General features: G+C 48.2%; 2 protein-coding genes across 2 annotated transcripts in view; one reads left to right on the plus strand and one right to left on the minus strand.

The window, feature by feature from the left end:
* The window catches only part of LOC127610325 (gamma-aminobutyric acid receptor subunit pi), a 66,293-nt gene that overhangs the window by 6,071 nt on the left and 41,134 nt on the right, over window positions 1-19,088 (minus strand). The window contains exons 6-8 of the mRNA XM_052080317.1: window positions 17,818-17,900; window positions 7,249-7,386; window positions 5,098-5,250 (exon numbers count right to left, since the gene is read on the minus strand). Of these exons, the coding sequence (XP_051936277.1) occupies window positions 5,098-5,250; window positions 7,249-7,386; window positions 17,818-17,900 (374 nt within the window). The remainder of the gene's footprint in view (window positions 1-5,097; window positions 5,251-7,248; window positions 7,387-17,817; window positions 17,901-19,088) is intronic.
* Window positions 15,912-17,588, plus strand: LOC127610326 (uncharacterized). Its single transcript, XM_052080318.1, has 2 exons — window positions 15,912-15,988; window positions 16,201-17,588. The coding sequence occupies exons 1-2, from the start codon at window positions 15,969-15,971 to the stop codon at window positions 17,558-17,560; spliced, it is 1,380 nt and encodes a 459-aa protein (XP_051936278.1). The 5' UTR covers window positions 15,912-15,968; the 3' UTR covers window positions 17,561-17,588.

Below are 19,088 nucleotides of genomic sequence, written 5' to 3' on the forward strand. Positions count from 1 at the left end.
TGAGATTGGGTGGCCAGCCCCAATGAATGAAATGCTGAGCGAGGCAGCAACTGACCTGAAAGCGAAGATCATGGCGAGAATGAAAGCTGGGCAACCTAGAAACCGATTACAACGACTATGTGAAGTACCATCTGAAAGTCTCATAGAAAGTGTGAATGCAGCACTGAGGGCGATCCCTACCGTAACGATCACAGAAACCAATGAGCTGATATACGCTTCAGCATCAGTGATCCTGGAGACTCTGGGCTATAAGAGCAACCATGAGATACGTTACCCACCATGGAAAAGACGGTTGGAGGCTAAGATCAAGGCGGCCCGGAAAGATGTGAGTCAATTGACGGAGGCCCAGAGAGGTGTGATGAAAAGGCCGATTCCCGAGAAGTACATCCAGATGACCATACCTGAAGCACTCGAAACTGCCAAACAAAGGCTCCAAGCCTTGTCCAGTCGCCTAAAGCGGTACACAAAAGAGAATGAAGCCAGACGAATAAACAGGCTGTTCGCAACACAACCTGCGAAAGTGTACGCTCAGTGGCAGGGTCCTAACAACAGAGCTGACCCACCAAGACTGGAAACTGAAAGGTACTGGAAAGGCATATGGGAGAAGGAGGTTGCACATAACAGCAGTGCACAATGGCTGGTGACCCTGAGAGAGGAGCACAGCAACCTGCCTGAACAGAACCCAGTTACCATAACAGTGGCAGACATACAGGAACGAGTCTCAGATATGAAGAACTGGACAGCACCAGGCCCGGACATGGTCCACACCTACTGGCTAAAGAAACTCACAGCACTCCATGAGCGCCTAGCAGTACAAATGAACCAGCTGCTGAGTGATGGGACTCACCCAGAATGGCTAACCGAAGGGCGAACAATCCTGATCATGAAGGATCCCTCGAAGGGTGCAGCCCCATCCAACTATCGGCCAATAACCTGTCTCTCCACAACATGGAAGCTCATGTCAGGAATCATCGCGGCTAAGATAAGTGGACACGTGGATCAATACATGAGCGAAGCGCAGAAGGGCATTGGTAGAGATACCAGAGGAGCAAAACATCAGCTCCTGGTTGACAGAACAGTCGCACAAGACTGCAGGTCCCGACGTACCAACCTGTGCACAGCCTGGATTGATTACAAGAAAGCCTATGACTCGATGCCACATACATGGATCACTGAATGCTTGGAGTTGTATAAGGTGAACAGGACCCTAAGAGCCTTCGTTGCGAACTCAATGAGAATGTGGAAAACCACACTTGAAGCCAATGGCAAGCCACTTACCCAAGTGTCCATCAAATGTGGCATATACCAAGGTGATGCACTCTCCCCACTGCTGTTCTGCATAGGACTGAACCCCCTAAGCCAAGTAATCACCAAGACATGCTATGGATACCGCCTCAGAAATGGAGCTACAATCAGTCACCTCCTCTACATGGATGACATAAAGCTGTATGCTAAGAGCGAAAGGGACATAGATTCACTGATCCACACAACCAGGATCTACAGCAGCGACATCGGGATGTCATTCGGGCTTGAGAAATGTAGTCGGATGGTGACTAAGAGAGGAAAGGTAGTCTGCACTGATGGGGTCTCACTCCCTGAAGGAACAATAGCAGACATTGAGGACAGCTACAAGTACCTTGGTATACCACAAGCCAATGGCAACCTCGAACTGGCAACAAGGAAAGCGGCTACGGCCAAATACTTCCAGCGAGTGAGGCAAGTCCTAAGAAGCCAGCTCAATGGCAAGAATAAGACCCGGGCAATAAACAGCTATGCCCTGCCAGTGATCAGATACCATGCAGGAATAATAAGGTGGCCAAAGGAAGAGATTCAGACCACGGACGTTAAGACCCGAAAGCTCCTAACCATGCATGGAGGGTTCCATCCCAAATCCAGCACCCTGAGACTGTACGCAAGCCGAAAGGAAGGAGGCCGGGGACTAGTGAGTGTGAGAGCCACTGTCCAGGATGAAACATCCAAGCTCCATGAATACATCAAGGAGAAGGCTCCAACGGATGACGTACTCAGAGAATGTTTCAGACAATGGGGAACAGAAGATGAGGCGCTGGAAGAGGGACCATCATGGGAGGACAAGCCCCTACACGGGATGTACCACCGGACCATAACTGAAGTGGCTGATCTCAAGAAGTCCTATCAGTGGCTAGAGAGGGCTGGCCTGAAGGACAGCACAGAGGCGCTCATCCTGGCTGCTCAGGAACAGGCCTTGAGCACCAGAGCCATCGAGGCCCAGATATACCACACCAGACAAGACCCAAGGTGTAGGTTGTGCAAAGAGGCACCTGAGACGATCCAACACATAACTGCAGGGTGTAAGATGCTGGCAGGGAAAGCCTACATGGAACGCCATAACCAGGTGGCTGGCATAGTCTACCGAAACATCTGTGCGGAGTATGGACTGGAAACCCCAAGGTCAAAATGGGAAACACCTCCGAAGGTGGTGGAGAATGACAGAGCGAAGATCCTGTGGGACTTCCAGATCCAGACTGACAAGATGGTAATGGCGAACCAACCAGATATCGTGATCATAGATAAAGGGCAGAGGAAAGCCGTTGTAGTGGATGTAGCTGTCCCTAGTGATGGAAACATCAGGAAGAAGGAACATGAGAAACTCGAGAAATACCAAGGGCTCAGAGAAGTGCTGGAGAGAGCCTGGAAGGTAAAGGTGACAGTCGTGCCTGTGGTGGTCGGAGCACTCGGGGCAGTGACCCCCAAACTAGATGAGTGGTTGCAACAGATCCCAGGAACAACATCGGACATCTCAGTCCAGAAATGTGCAGTGCTGGGAACAGCAAGGATACTGCGCAGAACCCTCAAGCTTCCTGGCCTCTGGTAGAGGACCCGAGCTGAATGAGGGACGGACACCACCCGAGGGGTGAGATGAGGATTTTTATATATATATATATATATATATATATATATATAAATGGATTTCTCGAAATATGTGGTGCATTTGGGCAATCATGAACATCACGGTCCGAATCTTGTTGCACTTCAACAAACAGACTGAGAGCTCTTGGCAAGGATGTGGTCTAAAAGATGTGCATGACAACGACCAGAGTGGTGTCACGATGTCCGGAAGGTTCCAGATAGAATTGGACTCTACAAATATAAACTCAGATGAAGATTGCAACAAAAAAATATTTATTTACAGAAAAATGGGGCGATGCAGAAAGGTCAAAATCATGACGTTGGTCGACAAAACAGGATAAAACACACACACACACGCACGCACGCACGCACGCACGCACGCACACACACACACACACACACACACACACACACACACACACACACACACACACACTTCTAATTCAGGTTTCATTTTCTGCTTTCCATGGCATATTTTATGCATGTCATGTGATGTTGAGCAGTAAACCAGTCTGTGTAGGCTATGCAATAACAATTTTCACAGAGGGATCTCGCAATTATTTTGCTAGTCAATTAGTCACTGATAATATCTGTAATAAGTTGACAAATCAGATGAGATGTAAACTGCAGCATATCGCACCAGCTGCCGTTACATAACCATCATTTGCTGAGAGCATGAATTCTTTTCGGTATCCATCCCTCCATTATCTGAAATACTTATCCTCACGAGGTAGCTATCTTCGGGCAGTTGGTGGTGTACACCCTGAACTTGTTGACAGACAATCGCAAGGCTCACAGAAACAACCACCGATTTATACTCATAAACAGACAGAGTGTTCCATTAACCTACCACACATGTCTTCGGGATGTCAGGGAAAACAAGAGCAACCAGAGAAAATCCACGCTGGCACAGGAAGAACATGCAAACTCCACACTGGAAGGCCAGAGCTTGGAATCAAACCCTGGACCTCTGTGCTGGGAGGTGGACATGCTAACCGGTTGAGCACCTTAATGCCATTCTTTAAGGTACCGGTATGTACAAACTAAAAATTAAGATGATACGACATTCAACTTAAATAAAACTTTGGATCATGGACCAGGATTCCTGAAATGTTGGTGCTATTTAAAATCAAAGGTGATACTGTGGCCTGAAAACATTTTTAGGGATAACGGTGTAGTGAATTATAACATGGAGCCAAAACTACTGTATACACTATGCACATTTGTCCTTTGAATATTATGAAATTAATGATAAATACATCAATAAAATCTTGCAAACATAGTTCACTCTTCTCAGGTATCAAGCATTTTTTTTACATGTGTAAGACAGTGAAATCATGAGTAAAACGTGCAATAAGCATGTGCTAAGGAAAATTAAAATAATCATATGTACTGGTTTTTATTTTGTGTTTTACGTGACCTTAATTCATTCAAAACATTTTGCTTTGCTTCATAGGATGTATAATTTAAAGGCATCGCTAGACTCGCAAAGCATCACGGGGCCTTCTTTCCTCACCCCCAGCGCATCTGCAAATGTGTTTACCAAAAGCAGACGAGATTTTAGCTGAGCTAAAAGGAGGTTTATTGTGCAGGACAGGTCATGCTATGTGATTTTATTGATTTGATTGAGGCGCAGGCAGACAAATGCGTCTGCGACGGATTTCATTCATAAATATGAGACCAGCGTGGGACAATCTCTCTGAATCTTATAGAAATCAATTCATTGAATGAATTACAAATATTAGCATCTTCAAAATATTTCCACACTGTCAAGCACGGCGTACTCGGGTGTATGCTGACTGCCTTGATTTTAAGGAAAATGAGGAATGCCTTCACGATTGGCCGAGAACAGGCTCATTTCACAACGACATGCTACAGCACAAAAGCACTATGTTGCTCCCAATTCGAGCAAGATGCCAAAAGAAAGAAAAGTCCACCCATGTGCAGTTTGAATCTGCTTTGTGCTAGACTTGCACTGTGAATGAAAATAGGACCCTTGGTTTTATGTAATTGTTCTAAATTGTTTGCATTGTGTAAAATGAAATGTGTTGTTGTGATGCTGTACATAATTCTAAGACATGGTTACATGCTTCTCTGCTTATAATTGAAATGGTGTACTTTCCTCATGTGTTGTATTGTTATGCATAATATATAATATGCTTGGCATATTGTGTTTTTACACATTCATTACTTCTGACTGGTACATACCTATACAAATTCGTGCTGGAACAGAGGACAGCGAAATCCAGAAGGAGACCCAAGAAAGAACCACCAATAGGCTTGATGGGACATATGTCTCCAGGATGAAGTACAGAATGCTCCTCTTCAGCTCAAAGTGGAAGACCAGCTTGGGGTAGTGACCTTTTAGACAAAAGGCAGCAAGCATGCCAATCTCCTTAGCAAATACATTGAATATAACAATTGAGTACCTCTGGGCGAGCAGCAGCTTCATCTTTATGAAGGGCTTATGTGTTTGTTATTTATTAGGGTGTTTACATGGAAAACACATCTCTACTTACAACATTTTCTAGTTAAAACATTTCTTCCAGAACCAATTTTGTAAGAGGTACCATATATATACATATATACTAGCTGGTTCGCCACCCTCCGGGCGGCTCATCAGCTAGTTCCTTCGGAGGGCTGGTAAGGTGGGCCTTCGGCCCACAAAAGTGTTGTTGCTTGGTTCAACTTTTTGTTCATCTCGCGCAGCGGTGCGGTGAAGTAGGTACGTTTTGAAAAGGGACAGACGGAAGGACAGACCGCGTGCGGGACGACGCGCAATATATATATATATATATATATATATATATATATATATATATATATATATATATAGTGATAATTCAGTAGTCCCAGGGACTTGCTGATCAGAAAAGTATGAGTCCCGTTCTGCATTTAGAGAGTCCCAAATTTCGAATTCTGAAATGGTCTACTTATTCAATTGCATATGATAATAACACAAGCAACAACAATATACATCGATAATAGGTTTATTCCTTATAAACAAACTAGCTGGTGTGCCGCCCTCTGGGCGGCGCATCAGCTAGTTCCTGCGGAAGGCTGGTAAGGTGGGCCTTCGGCCCACAAAAGTGTTGTTGCTTGGTTCAACTTTTTGTTCATCTTCATTGCTTATCGCGAAAATAAAGAGATGTTTAGCTCTACTAAATAACTAACAATTTTATTGCAATGCTTGTGGGTAGACAACATTTTTTCGCTAAGATGCCCGCGCGATCGTAGTGAGCCACTGCCTGAGCGGCGCAGTGGCGGCGCAGTGGCGGCGCGCAGTGGCGGCGCGCAGCGGCGCGGTGAAGTAGGTACGTTTTGAAAAGGGACAGACCGCGTGCGGGACGACTCGCAATATATATATAGATGTTGCAGAAATTTTAATAATTCAGGCATACAAGATTTGCTGAGAAATAGGTTCTTAGTTCATTTCATTGTTCAGTCCTTGAGTTCATAAGTTCTCCTCTCTTTACTCTGCTTCCAATGTTGCAAGGCTTTCTCAAAGTCAACTTATTATCGCAAAAAACTATCCAACTTTAGCTGCATCCTCTGTGATATCTCTTTAATAAACTTTCGCAACACTTGTTTTAACGTTACACAACTTGGCAATAGTCTGCTTCCCACGAGATGAAGCCCGATTTCGCCAATCTCGTCTCGCGAGAGCGTAATTCTCGTCACGCGAGATCAAAATAACAATGGCGGTGACGGTCATACCGCGTTCGTTGCTGGAAAAAAAAGATTTACCTAAGTTTGTTTTTGTTTTGACTGAGAAATTTCCTTGCGTCCCAAAAACGCACATTATTTGGAACTGTGCGTCCCGCGGGAAAATTGTGTGTCTAGGACGCGGGATGCAGAGGTAACGAGATGGCTGTATATTATATATATATATGTGTGTGTGTGTGTGTGTGTGTGTGTGTGTGTGTATGCACACACACTGCTTCCCACAAGGTGAAGCAGTGTGTGTGCTGGAGCCCATCCCAGCTGTCAGGAGGTGGGGGATACCCTAAACTGCTTGCCAGCCAATCGCAGGGGACACAGAGAAACAACCATCCATGCTCATACTCACACCTAGGGATAATTTAGAGTGTTCCATTAACCTGCTACATATACTTTCACAATGTAGAAACCGTAGTACCCAGATAAAGCCCACGCAGGCACGGGAAGAACATGCAAACTCCACACAGGAAGGCCGAAGCCAGAATCGCACCCTGCACCGCTGCACTGTGAGGTCGATGTGCTAACCAGTTGGTCACTGGGCCGCGTAATAATATTATAATAATTATTATAATTATGATGATGATGATAAATTAGATCCCTTTCCCGTTACGACCATTAAAATGTTGCCATCATAGTTACCAGTTTCATAGATAGCCTCTGACACCGAGGTGTAGTGGTCCTCCACTGTGTACTGCGCGAGTTGAAGAGTGTCGAGGCCACTGACAGACTCATTTCCTCTGGTCCAATAGAACATGACGTCATTGATGTTGTAACCCCCTATGGAACGAGAGACCAATGGAAGTGAACCGTTTTTTTTTTTTCGGGAACATTGCACAAAATAAATTTTACAAGAAGTATGTCAGTAGAAATTAATCACTTGCCTTCAACAGAATTCATCAAATAAGCACACTAGGATATCACCAGGATTGGAGCAGAATCATCCTTTTGAACACAGTGCAACGCATTCTTGCTCAAGTGGAGCTGCAATTTTTGCATTCACAGCATTTGTTCTCATGCAACACAGCAAAGCTGTTATTCATACAAGGTACTGTGGAATGCAGCACTGCTGAGGACACCTTGGAAAGTGAATTCACTGTGCTCCACCCACGGTTAGGTTATTATGGGGATAACAAGCTGGAAATGGCGTAATGTCCCTTTTAAGAGTAAAAGAACGAATTCAAAACTCCTTGCAAAAGCTTGTTTTAAGAGAATGTGTTCCCCTTAAGGGGAATGCTACATTAAAATCATTGTGCTTGAACACCTGAGATGGACAAACTGTGTCAGAACCTCAACCAAGCATTGAAACCATTGTCACTGTTTAATGCATTGTAGCCGCAGTGGAAACAGAATATTCTCAGTGTCATTAAACTAACACAGTTTGACTAAATACAGTCCAATAGGAATGGTCACATAAATGCATTCATCATATAAAACTCCTGATAAAAGGGCTAACTCTTGCCTTATATAGACCACACTAATCAGGCATATTGCACTGGACCCCAGAGTTTTTGTAACCCAGATGAATCTTTGGAAAACAAAAACATGCAATATGTATTTGTTGCACAATATTATACAACAAACAACTGTGGCAAATGCAGACTTTCGCTACTTTGGGAGATCTTCAGCTTAGTGCATCACTTTATTAGTCAAAATTCATACTATATTACGTGAGTCAAAACTGAGCACTGTTATAATTGGGTTTACATGATACAGGGTTAACTGATGTTGTGGGTAATTATTTGCACCTCACCGAGAAGTAACAAATATGATTAAACGTCATTCGTGTACTTCCTATATTCTTCACCAGAGGATGCAAGACATGGTTAAAAGGACCATAATCTTCCCCGTGTCACGTTGTGCCCGAAGCGATAAAATGATCGCTTCGTGCACAACAAGATAATGAGGTGGATCCCCGAAATAGCAGACAAAGCAAAGGTGGTCCGAGAACAAATGGGTTTTAATACAAAACACAAAATACCCGTCCGGGAGCAACAAACAGAAAACGCTGGTCAAAATCAGGACCAGGAATAAAAGGAAGCAACAGAAAACGCTTGCGAGAAAACGGCAAGGATTATAGTTGGCAACAATAGGAATTAATAAGAGTAGATTTAACGACGCGCAATCACAGCCACAAGGCTACACAGCAATGAATAGATTAAGGCAGTAATCGAGAGATTTGGCACGGCGTGGAATACTCCGGCAGTAAGTTAACTGCCCGAGCACAAAGATAAACCCTGTGTAATCAGTCCTTAATGGGTGACAGGTGTGTCGGCGGTAGGCAGGAAAAGTCTGCCCCCCTGCTGGCAAACACGGGACGTGACAGTACCCCCCCCCCTCAACGGACGCCTCCCGGCGGCCTACCCGGCTTGGTCGGATGAGCTGCGTGGAAGTCGCGCAGAAGGGACGGATCAAGGATCCAGGAGCGGGGCACCCATTGACGATCCTCAGGCCCGTAGCCCTCCCAGTCGACCAGATACTGGAATCCCTTACCCCTGCGCCGAGAGTCCAGGATGGCACGAACCGTGTACACCGGGTCACCGTCGACGACCTGCGGAGGGGGGGGCGGAGTGGAAGGCGGAGCCAAGGGACTGGAAACCACTGGTTTGAGCAGGGAAACATGGAACACGGGGTGAACCTTCATGGCGGGCGGCAGCCGGAGCCTGACCGTGACGGGGCTGACGATGGACTCGACCACGAACGGTCCAGTGAATCGGGGCCCCAGTTTCGCGGACGTGCCGGCCAGGCGGAGATCCCTCGTAGCCAACCACACCTCCTGCCCCACCACGTAAGTAGGTGCCGGGCGCCGACGACGGTCCGCGATTCGCTGGTTCCGGGTCGCCGTGCGGGCCAATGCAGCTCGGGCCTCTTTCCATACGCGGTGGGCTCGCTTGAGGTGATGCTGCACAGACGGGACCTCCACCTGTCCTTCCTGGGACGGGAACAGCGGCGGTTGATACCCGTAGGCCGACATGAAGGGGGACCTACCAGTGGCTGAAGAGACGAGGGTGTTGTGTGCGTACTCCACCCACGGTAGGTGGTCGACCCAGGAGGAGGGACTGCGCAGGCATACACAGCGGAGGGCCGCTCCCAGATCCTGGTTGGCACGCTCGGCTTGTCCGTTGGACTGGGGGTGGTATCCCGAGGTCAGACTGACCGTGGCCCCGAGGGATCGGCAGAACCGCTTCCATACGCGGGACACGAACTGGGGCCCCCGATCCGAGACGATGTCCTTCGGGATCCCATGGAGACGGAAGACGTGTTGGACTAGGAGGTCGGCGGTCTCCAGCGCAGACGGCAACTTAGACAGCGGAACAAAATGAGCCGCCTTAGAGAACCGGTCCACGATGGTGAGGACGACCGACCGCCCACGGGATGGAGGAAGGCCCGTGACGAAATCCAGGGCGATGTGTGACCAAGGTCGAGGAGGGATGGGCAATGGCTGGAGCAGTCCTGCCGGAGGCCTATGTGAGACCTTGCCGCAGGCGCAGGCGGAGCAGGCATTGATATAGTCCACCACATCCCTCCGAAGCTCCGGCCACCAGAACCGCTGGGTGACGAGATGCACAGTCCGGTTCACCCCAGGATGGCAGGCCACCTTGGACCCGTGCCCCCACTGCAACACCTCCGAGCGCAGAGGTGGGGGTACAAACAACTTCCCTGCGGGGCATCCAGCCGGGACCTGGACACCATCCAGGGCTTCCTGGACCTTCTGTTCGATCTCCCATCTCAACGCCCCCACGATGCACCGGGTTGGGAGGATGGTCTCTGGTGACCGGTCCCTCTCCACGGGGTCGTGGAGACGGGAAAGGGCATCGGGCTTGGTGTTCTTTGAGCCAGGAGAGTATGTGAGGATGAAGTTAAAACGGGTTAAGAATAGTGCCCACCGGGCCTGACGGGGGTTGAGTCTCTTAGCGGAGCGGAGATATTCCAGGTTCTTGTGGTCGGTGTAGACCGTGAACGGTTCCTTAGCCCCCTCGAGCCAGTGGCGCCATTCCTGTAGGGCGACGATTACAGCTAGCAGTTCACGATTGCCCACGTCGTAGTTGGACTCTGCTGTACTGAGTCGACGAGAGAAAAAGGCGCAGGGGTGCAATTTCTGGTCGACCGGGGAACGCTGGGACAGAACGGCCCCGACCCCCGAATCCGAGGCGTCCACCTCTACGACGAACGGGAAGTCCGGGTTAGGATGTTGCAGTACCGGGGGATTTGTGAATGCGGCCTTTAGGCTGGAAAACGCCGACCCCGCAGCCGAATCCCATTTGAATGGGACTTTTGTGGACGTCAGACGGGTCAACGGGAGTACCTTTTGGCTGTAGTTGCGAATAAAACGACGGTAGAAGTTAGCGAACCCCAAGAAGCGTTGCAACTCCTTCCGGTTAGTCGGTGTTGGCCAGTTCGTCACCGCCTCCGTCTTGGTGGGGTCTGCTCTCAGCTTGCCCTGCTCAATTATAAACCCCAGAAAGGAGATGACAGGTACATGGAATTCACACTTCTCTGCCTTGACGAAGAGCTTGTTCTCTAATAAACGCTGCAATACCAGCCTGACGTGTCGCTTGTGTTCTTGAATTGATTGGGAAAAAATTAAAATATCGTCGAGATAGACGAAACAGAAAATGTTCAGCATGTCTCTCAACACGTCGTTGATGAGATTCTGAAAAACGGCGGGGGCATTTGTCAGCCCGAAGGGCATAACCAGATATTCAAAATGGCCGAGCGGGGTCTTAAAAGCAGTCTTCCACTCGTCACCTTTCCGGATGCCAACCAGGTGGTAGGCACTGCGTAAATCTAATTTTGAAAAGACTGTGGCTGACTGTAAAGGGGTGAAGGCGGAGTCTAGCAATGGTAGCGGATACTTATTTTTTACTGTGATGTCGTTCAGACCCCGATAATCCACACACGGTCGCAGGGATTTGTCCTTCTTTCCAACAAAGAAAAACCCCGCACCTAACGGCGATCGCGATGGTCTAATTAGACCTGCAGCGAGCGAGCTGTTGATGTATTCCGTCAGTGCCTCGCGCTCGGGTTTAGACACCTGATACAGCCGTGAGGTTGGCAACGGAGCGCCCGCCCGCAGGTCTATGGCGCAATCGTAGGGTCGGTGCGGGGGCAAAGAGCGTGCGCGATCCTTGCTGAACACTTGACGCAAGTCATGATAGCAGTCTGGCACTCCGTCAAGGCAGATAGTTTCGGGGATGTCGTCACCGGCGCGTTCGTGCTGCCCTACGGCTGATCCTAAACAACGTTCATAACAGTTCCGGCTCCAACTCTCTATTGCCGGACGCTCCCAGGAAATTACGGGGTTGTGAGTCCTGAGCCAGGGCAAGCCGAGAATAACCGGAGCGTTACGGCACTGCAATAAATCGAACCGTAGATGCTCAACATGGTTACCGGATAATTTTAGTTTTAGTGGTTCTGTTCTTTGCGTCACGACCCCCAGGAGGCGTCCATCGAGATCACAAACCCGCTTTTTATCGGCCAACTTCTCGACATAACAGCCCAGGTCGGCGGCGAAGTCGGTATCCATAAAACAACCATCAGCCCCCGAGTCTATCAGAGCCCTAACCCGCCGCGACCGGGGCCCCTCAAATATCTCCCCCTCGAGTTCCAGTCTCCCGGTGTGTCCCGGCCGGGAGTCAGTTCGCCGAGGCGTGGGGGACTCTGCGCGGGGTCGGGACTCACAGTTTTTGGAGGGCGAGGATGGGGAATGTTCCGGTCGGCTGGGAGCAGCATGAGGTCCTCGTTGACAGCTGTCAGACCGAGCCCGATCGTTGAATCGGCGCCGTCTCTGCTCCGGTCCAACGTTTTCGCCACCCAGCTGCATCGGCTCCTCCCCGCAGTACGTGGCACACCGGGACGGAGAACGATCACCTCCCCGCTCCCGGTTTCTCTCTCTCAGGCGGTTGTCCAATCGCAGGGAGAGCTCGATTAACTCCTCCAGGTTGGAGCTGTGGTCGCGAGTCGCCAGCTCATCCTTGAGTTCGGTGTTTAATCCACGGCGAAACAGTCCGCACAGCGCCCGGTCGCCGTAGCCACTCTGGGCGGCCAGAATCTGGAACTCGATGGAGTAGTCCGCCACCGATCGCCTCCCCTGGTGGAGTTCAAGTAGCCGGCCCTCAGCCTCTCTGCCCCGCACGGGATGGTGGAACACCCGGCGAAACGCCGCCACGAAGCCGTGGAATGAAGACCGGAGGCTCGGCTTCGCGTCGCTTGTCGCCATCGCCCATGACGCCGCCGGACCTGTCAACAGGCTCATAATATATGCCACCTTCGCGGCGTCAGTAGAATAGAGGTAAGGTTGCTGGTCGAAAACGAGCGAGCACTGGTGGAGGAAGTACCCACACTGCCCGTGCTCACCCCCGTAACGTGGGGGGTGTGGAAGCGAAGGCTCCCTCATCATTGTGGGAAATGATGCGGGTGCCTCAGGGGTGGCAGGACGAATCACGGCGGGAGGTGCTCTCCGTTCCTCCACCCGTACAAGACGGGGTTCGAAATCATCGAACCTGTGAGCCAGCATGGAAACCGCGCTGCTGATTTCCGAAATGGCTTGGCCCTGCTGACTTAACTGTTGCTCTCGGCAGGACAGAACGGAAAAAATCTTTTCTAAGTCTGCGGGATCCATGGTGGCCGGAGTATTCTGTCACGTTGTGCCCGAAGCGATAAAATGATCGCTTCGTGCACAACAAGATAATGAGGTGGATCCCCGAAATAGCAGACAAAGCAAAGGTGGTCCGAGAACAAATGGGTTTTAATACAAAACACAAAATACCCGTCCGGGAGCAACAAACAGAAAACGCTGGTCAAAATCAGGACCAGGAATAAAAGGAAGCAACAGAAAACGCTTGCGAGAAAACGGCAAGGATTATAGTTGGCAACAATAGGAATTAATAAGAGTAGATTTAACGACGCGCAATCACAGCCACAAGGCTACACAGCAATGAATAGATTAAGGCAGTAATCGAGAGATTTGGCACGGCGTGGAATACTCCGGCAGTAAGTTAACTGCCCGAGCACAAAGATAAACCCTGTGTAATCAGTCCTTAATGGGTGACAGGTGTGTCGGCGGTAGGCAGGAAAAGTCTGCCCCCCTGCTGGCAAACACGGGACGTGACACCCCGCCCTCACTTTAATTACTTATCATCTCTGCATGTATTATTTGAGTTATTATTGATTCTGTCAATAATTAACCACAGGAGCGCCACATAAGAGCAACAGTTCAACTTCTATTTGTTGTTTCTGAACAACAATGAAAAAAGTGCTGTACAGTATCATATTTATGCGAATGTTCCCCAAAACTAAAATACCGCACGACTCTAGATCAAATGATTCCCCAATGTAAATTACAGCAAATATCACAGCTGACACATCTCCTCACACATTGCTGTCAGAAACCGTTAAATATTTTAACCGCGATCCCAAACTAATGCTCAACACCCTCCCACAGTGACACAATTCTCTGCTGTCAACTGATTTCTTTGCCTCCATCTTCACACTGGGAGATATGGAACTCATACAGGAGAATGAGGGCGGACCGAAAGTAAGAGGGAGGACTCAGTAAATCGACCGAGAAGATCAAAGAGAAACTTGAGGGAAAAACCAAAGACAGTGGCAAAAGGTGCAGATATTTGCCTGGGAATTATTGAGGCAGCGGAGGAAGGAGCCATCATCCTTTCAGCTTCAACCTCCAGATGTCTTTCTGTCTGTTAAGTGGGATTGTAACTCCTTCTTTTTCGTTTCTTTTCACTATGTTTCCTTTCATTTCGGCTCTAATGGCTTGGTTGGCTCGTGGCAGGGACTGCAATGGTCTAAGCCTGTTTGGCTTACTGTCATTTAAAAGCACGGCATCAGTGAGGTGGCAGAAAACGCATCTCACAGCCATTTCATCACAAGATTTTGTTATAAAGATGCTCCTGATGCCTTCTTGATTAAATACAAAATTATGAAAAAAAAAATCGATAAATTACACCAGGGCTCACCAACATGGGAAACTGATTGATGCAAACCGCTAACAACCTGTTACACACTTCGGAAATAAGTGTACTCAAATTACCTTCACTTACATCGTATTATGATTAACTAATTCTTTAATGTGAAGACACCGATATTAATGACGTCTCACAATAATTACCAACGACAGATAGGAGAGAAATAATCGTCATCATAAGCAACACGATTTCTATAAATCATCATCGCATAGTCCCATCGCTGGTGACCTATTTTCATAACGGGCCTTTGGACGACTCATGCGGTCTTTGGGGATGACCTGGTGCCCACGGGCACGGACCCCTGGATTGCACCAACTGATTGTGACTTGCTAGGCTTTGCCCCAATTATTCTTGTACACACACAACCATAAGAAAATGCGGTGCCATGATCACAACTAACAATGACCAAAATATCTTAAGTAGCAATACATCATGAACAGCATGAATGCCAAAATAGAGCCAAACTAGAGAGGTGTGATGAAAAGGCCGATACCCGAGAGGTACATCCAGATGACCATACCTGAAGCACTCGAAACTGCCAAACAAAGGCTCCAAGCCTTGTCCAGTCGCCTAAAGCGGTACACGAAAGAGAATGAGGCCAGACGAATAAACAGGCTGTTCGCAACACAACCTGCGAAAGTGTACGCTCAGTGGCAGGGTCCTAACAACAGAGCTGACCCACCAAGACTGGAAACTGAAAGGTACTGGAAAGGCATATGGGAGAAGGAGGTTGCACATAACAGCAGTACACAATGGCTGGTGACCCTGAGAGAGGAGCACAGCAACCTCCCTGAACAGAACCCGGTTACCATAACAGTGGCAGACATACAGGAAAGAGTCTCAGATATGAAGAACTGGACAGCACCAGGCCCGGACATGGTCCACACCTACTGGCTAAAGAAACTCACAGCACTCCATGAGCGCCTAGCAGTACAAATGAACCAGCTGCTGAGGGATGGGACTCACCCAGAATGGCTAACCGAAGGGCGAACAATCCTGATCATGAAGGATCCCTCGAAGGGTGCAGTTCCATCCAACTATCGGCCAATAACCTGTCTCTCCACAACATGGAAGCTCATGTCAGGCATCATTGCGGCTAAGATAAGTGGACACATGGATACATGAACGAAGCACAGAAGGGCATTGGTAGAGATACCAGAGGAGCCAAACATCAGCTCCTGGTTGACAGAACAGTCGCACAAGACTGCAGGTCCCGACGTACCAACCTGTGCACAGCTTGGATTGATTACAAGAAAGCCTATGACTCAATGCCACATACATGGATCACTGAATGCTTGGAGTTGTATAAGGTGAACAGGACCCTAAGAGCCTTCGTTGCGAACTCGATGAGGATGTGGAAAACCACACTTGAAGCCAATGGCAAGCCACTTACCCAAGTGTCCATCAAATGTGGCATATACCAAGGTGATGCACTATCCCCACTGCTGTTCTGCATAGGACTGAACCCCCTAAGCCAAGTAATCACCAAGACAGGCTATGGATACCGCCTCAGAAAGGGAGCTACAATCAGTCACCTCCTCTACATGGATGACATAAAGCTGTATGCTAAGAGTGAAAGGGACATAGATTCCCTGATCCACACAACCAGGATCTACAGCAGCGACATCGGGATGTCATTCGGGCTTGAGAAATGTAGTCGGATGGTGACTAAGAGAGGAAAGGTAGTCCGCACTGAAGGGGTCTCACTCCCTGAAGGAACAATAGCAGACATTGAGGACAGCTACAAGTACCTTGGTATACCACAAGCCAATGGCAACCTCGAACTGGCAACAAGGAAAGCGGCTACGGCCAAATACCTCCAGCGAGTGAGGCAAGTCCTAAGAAGCCAGCTCAATGGCAAGAATAAGACCCGGGCAATAAACAGCTATGCCCTGCCAGTGATCAGATACCCTGCAGGAATAATAAGGTGGCCAAAGGAAGAGATTCAGACCACGGATGTTAAGACCCGAAAGCTCCTAACCATGCATGGAGGGTTCCATCCCAAATCCAGCACCCTGAGACTGTACGCAAGCCGAAAGGATGGAGGCAGGGGACTAGTGAGTGTGAGAGCCACTGTCCAGGATGAAACATCCAAGCTCCATGAATACATCAAGGAGAAGGCTCCAACGGATGACGTACTCAGAGAATGTCTCAGACAATGGGGAACAGAAGATGAGGCGCTGGAAGAGGGACCATCATGGGAGGACAAGCCCCTACACGGGATGTACCACCGGACCATAACTGAAGTGGCTGATCTCAAGAAGTCCTATCAGTGGCTAGAGAGGGCTGGCCTGAAGGACAGCACAGAGGCACTCATCCTGGCTGCTCAGGAGCAGGCCTTGAGCACCAGAGCCATCGAGGCCCAGATATACCACACCAGACAAGACCCAAGGTGTAGGTTGTGCAAAGAGGCACCTGAGACGATCCAACACATAACTGCACGGTGTAAGATGCTGGCAGGGAAAGCCTACATGGAACGCCATAACCAGGTGGCTGGCATAGTCTACCGAAATATCTGTGCGGAGTATGGACTGGAAACCCCAAGGTCAAAATGGGAAACACCTCCGAAGGTGGTGGAGAATGACAGAGCGAAGATCCTGTGGGACTTCCAGATCCAGACTGACAAGATGGTAATGGCGAACCAACCAGATATCGTGATCATAGATAAAGGGCAGAGGAAAGCCGTTGTAGTGGATGTACCGGTCCCAAGTGATGGAAACATCAGGAAGAAGGAACATGAGAAACTCGAGAAATACCAAGGGCTCAGAGAGGAGCTGGAGAGAGCCTGGAAGGTAAAGGTGACAGTCGTGCCTGTGGTGGTCGGAGCACTCGGGGCAGTGACCCCCAAACTAGATGAGTGGTTGCAACAGATCCTGGGAACAACATTGGACATCTCAGTCCAGAAATGTGCAGTGCTGGGAACAGCAAGGATACTGCACAGAACCCTCAAGCTTCCTGGCCTCTGGTAGAGGACCCGAGCTGAATGAGGGACGGACACCACCCGAGGGGTGAGATGAGGATTTTTTTTAATATATATATAGGTTAACCCTTTTAGGGACAGTGGTTATGACAGTCGACATCTTGTCAGGTTATCATTATTTGTGAATAACAGGGTTAAAGACAATTATGTTTGAATGCAAGAAAAAACATGAACTATTCCTAAAAGGGTGAACTGCAGAGAAGGCTACAGAGCTGAGGCCAAGAGACAGAAAGAGGAGGTTCTTACAGCTCTCCAGTTGTAGCGTGCAGGTCTGCTTGTCCATTGGGTACTTGGTCAAATCCATGTTACAGGCCACAGTGGTGGTAATTCTGTGGGACATGAACGTACCGGTTAATCACAGCATTGCGGAAGCCAAATTTGATTCAATGTTGACATTAAAAAAGATAATGCTAGAATTTATGTCGTCAGTTATTGGGGGACTGTCATGATCATGTTGTGTCGCTGTCCTGCTCTGCTTTTTTCCCCCTTTTCGTTTGCAGTCTCTTTGTAGAGGGTTGGTTGGTGGGAGTCTTCTGTGATTAATTGAATTACATGAGAACTGCTCACTTGTGTCTTTCTCCTCTGGCCACAGTGGCACAATTTCTGACTTTGCCAAGAAATCATAAGTACGCTAATGCCATTATCAAATTGATGACATGGAAGCATCTGACAAAAAATGGATGCAATATGTCGTATATACAGTGTAAGAAGTACGTTGATCTAAATATTTTTACATTGAGGCGTAGGGCCGCACAATGGTAGACTGGTTAGAATCTTATTTGTCTATGTGTGCCCTGCAACCACTTCAGGGTGTACCCCCGACTACTACCCAAAGACTGCTGGGATAGGCTCCAGCACACCCGCGACTCTCGTCAGGATAAGGGGAAAATGGATCCATGGATGGATTAAGGCATAGAAATTGTATTGCGTGTAGCAAGAATGAATTTGTAACAAGGAAGTGGAAAGTCTGAGCTTGTACACACATTTGAAAAAAAAATGACACATGCCAGCTTTTTGTGATAGGATGGCAGCAAGATAAAATATTTCCAAATGTTTTCCACCATGATGGTGGCCTATAGCATGTAACGAGAGGGTGTGAGTACAAAATAAACAACTGAAATAATATTGTTGCACAGGTTTGTTCAGCCGCCTATGACTGGGGATGTGGCCATACTCAGAATTAACTAATTACATTCACAGTCTTGTTAGATGATGGTCCTCACGCACATGACACCGTTTAACATACCTCAGATTAACCCCAAATAAAGAACAGATAATATAGTAGGCTCTGATTGAAAAGTTTGATGAAAATCCTGTCATTGAGAAATTATGGCATAACATCAACATCCCATACTTAAAACTGAGGCTGCATAAACTATTAAAGGAGGCGAAAGACTTTTGGCAAGTTATTTGACTGGGTGCTGTGTTTTTTTTTTTTTTGTGATTGGTTAATTCTGAACACAACCACATGAGCACTTGTGAAATCACGTTACCTCAGTTATTTATTGTTACTTCAA

The sequence above is a fragment of the Hippocampus zosterae genome, chromosome 11, assembly GCF_025434085.1.
Source record: "Hippocampus zosterae strain Florida chromosome 11, ASM2543408v3, whole genome shotgun sequence".
Taxonomy (NCBI): domain Eukaryota; kingdom Metazoa; phylum Chordata; class Actinopteri; order Syngnathiformes; family Syngnathidae; genus Hippocampus; species Hippocampus zosterae.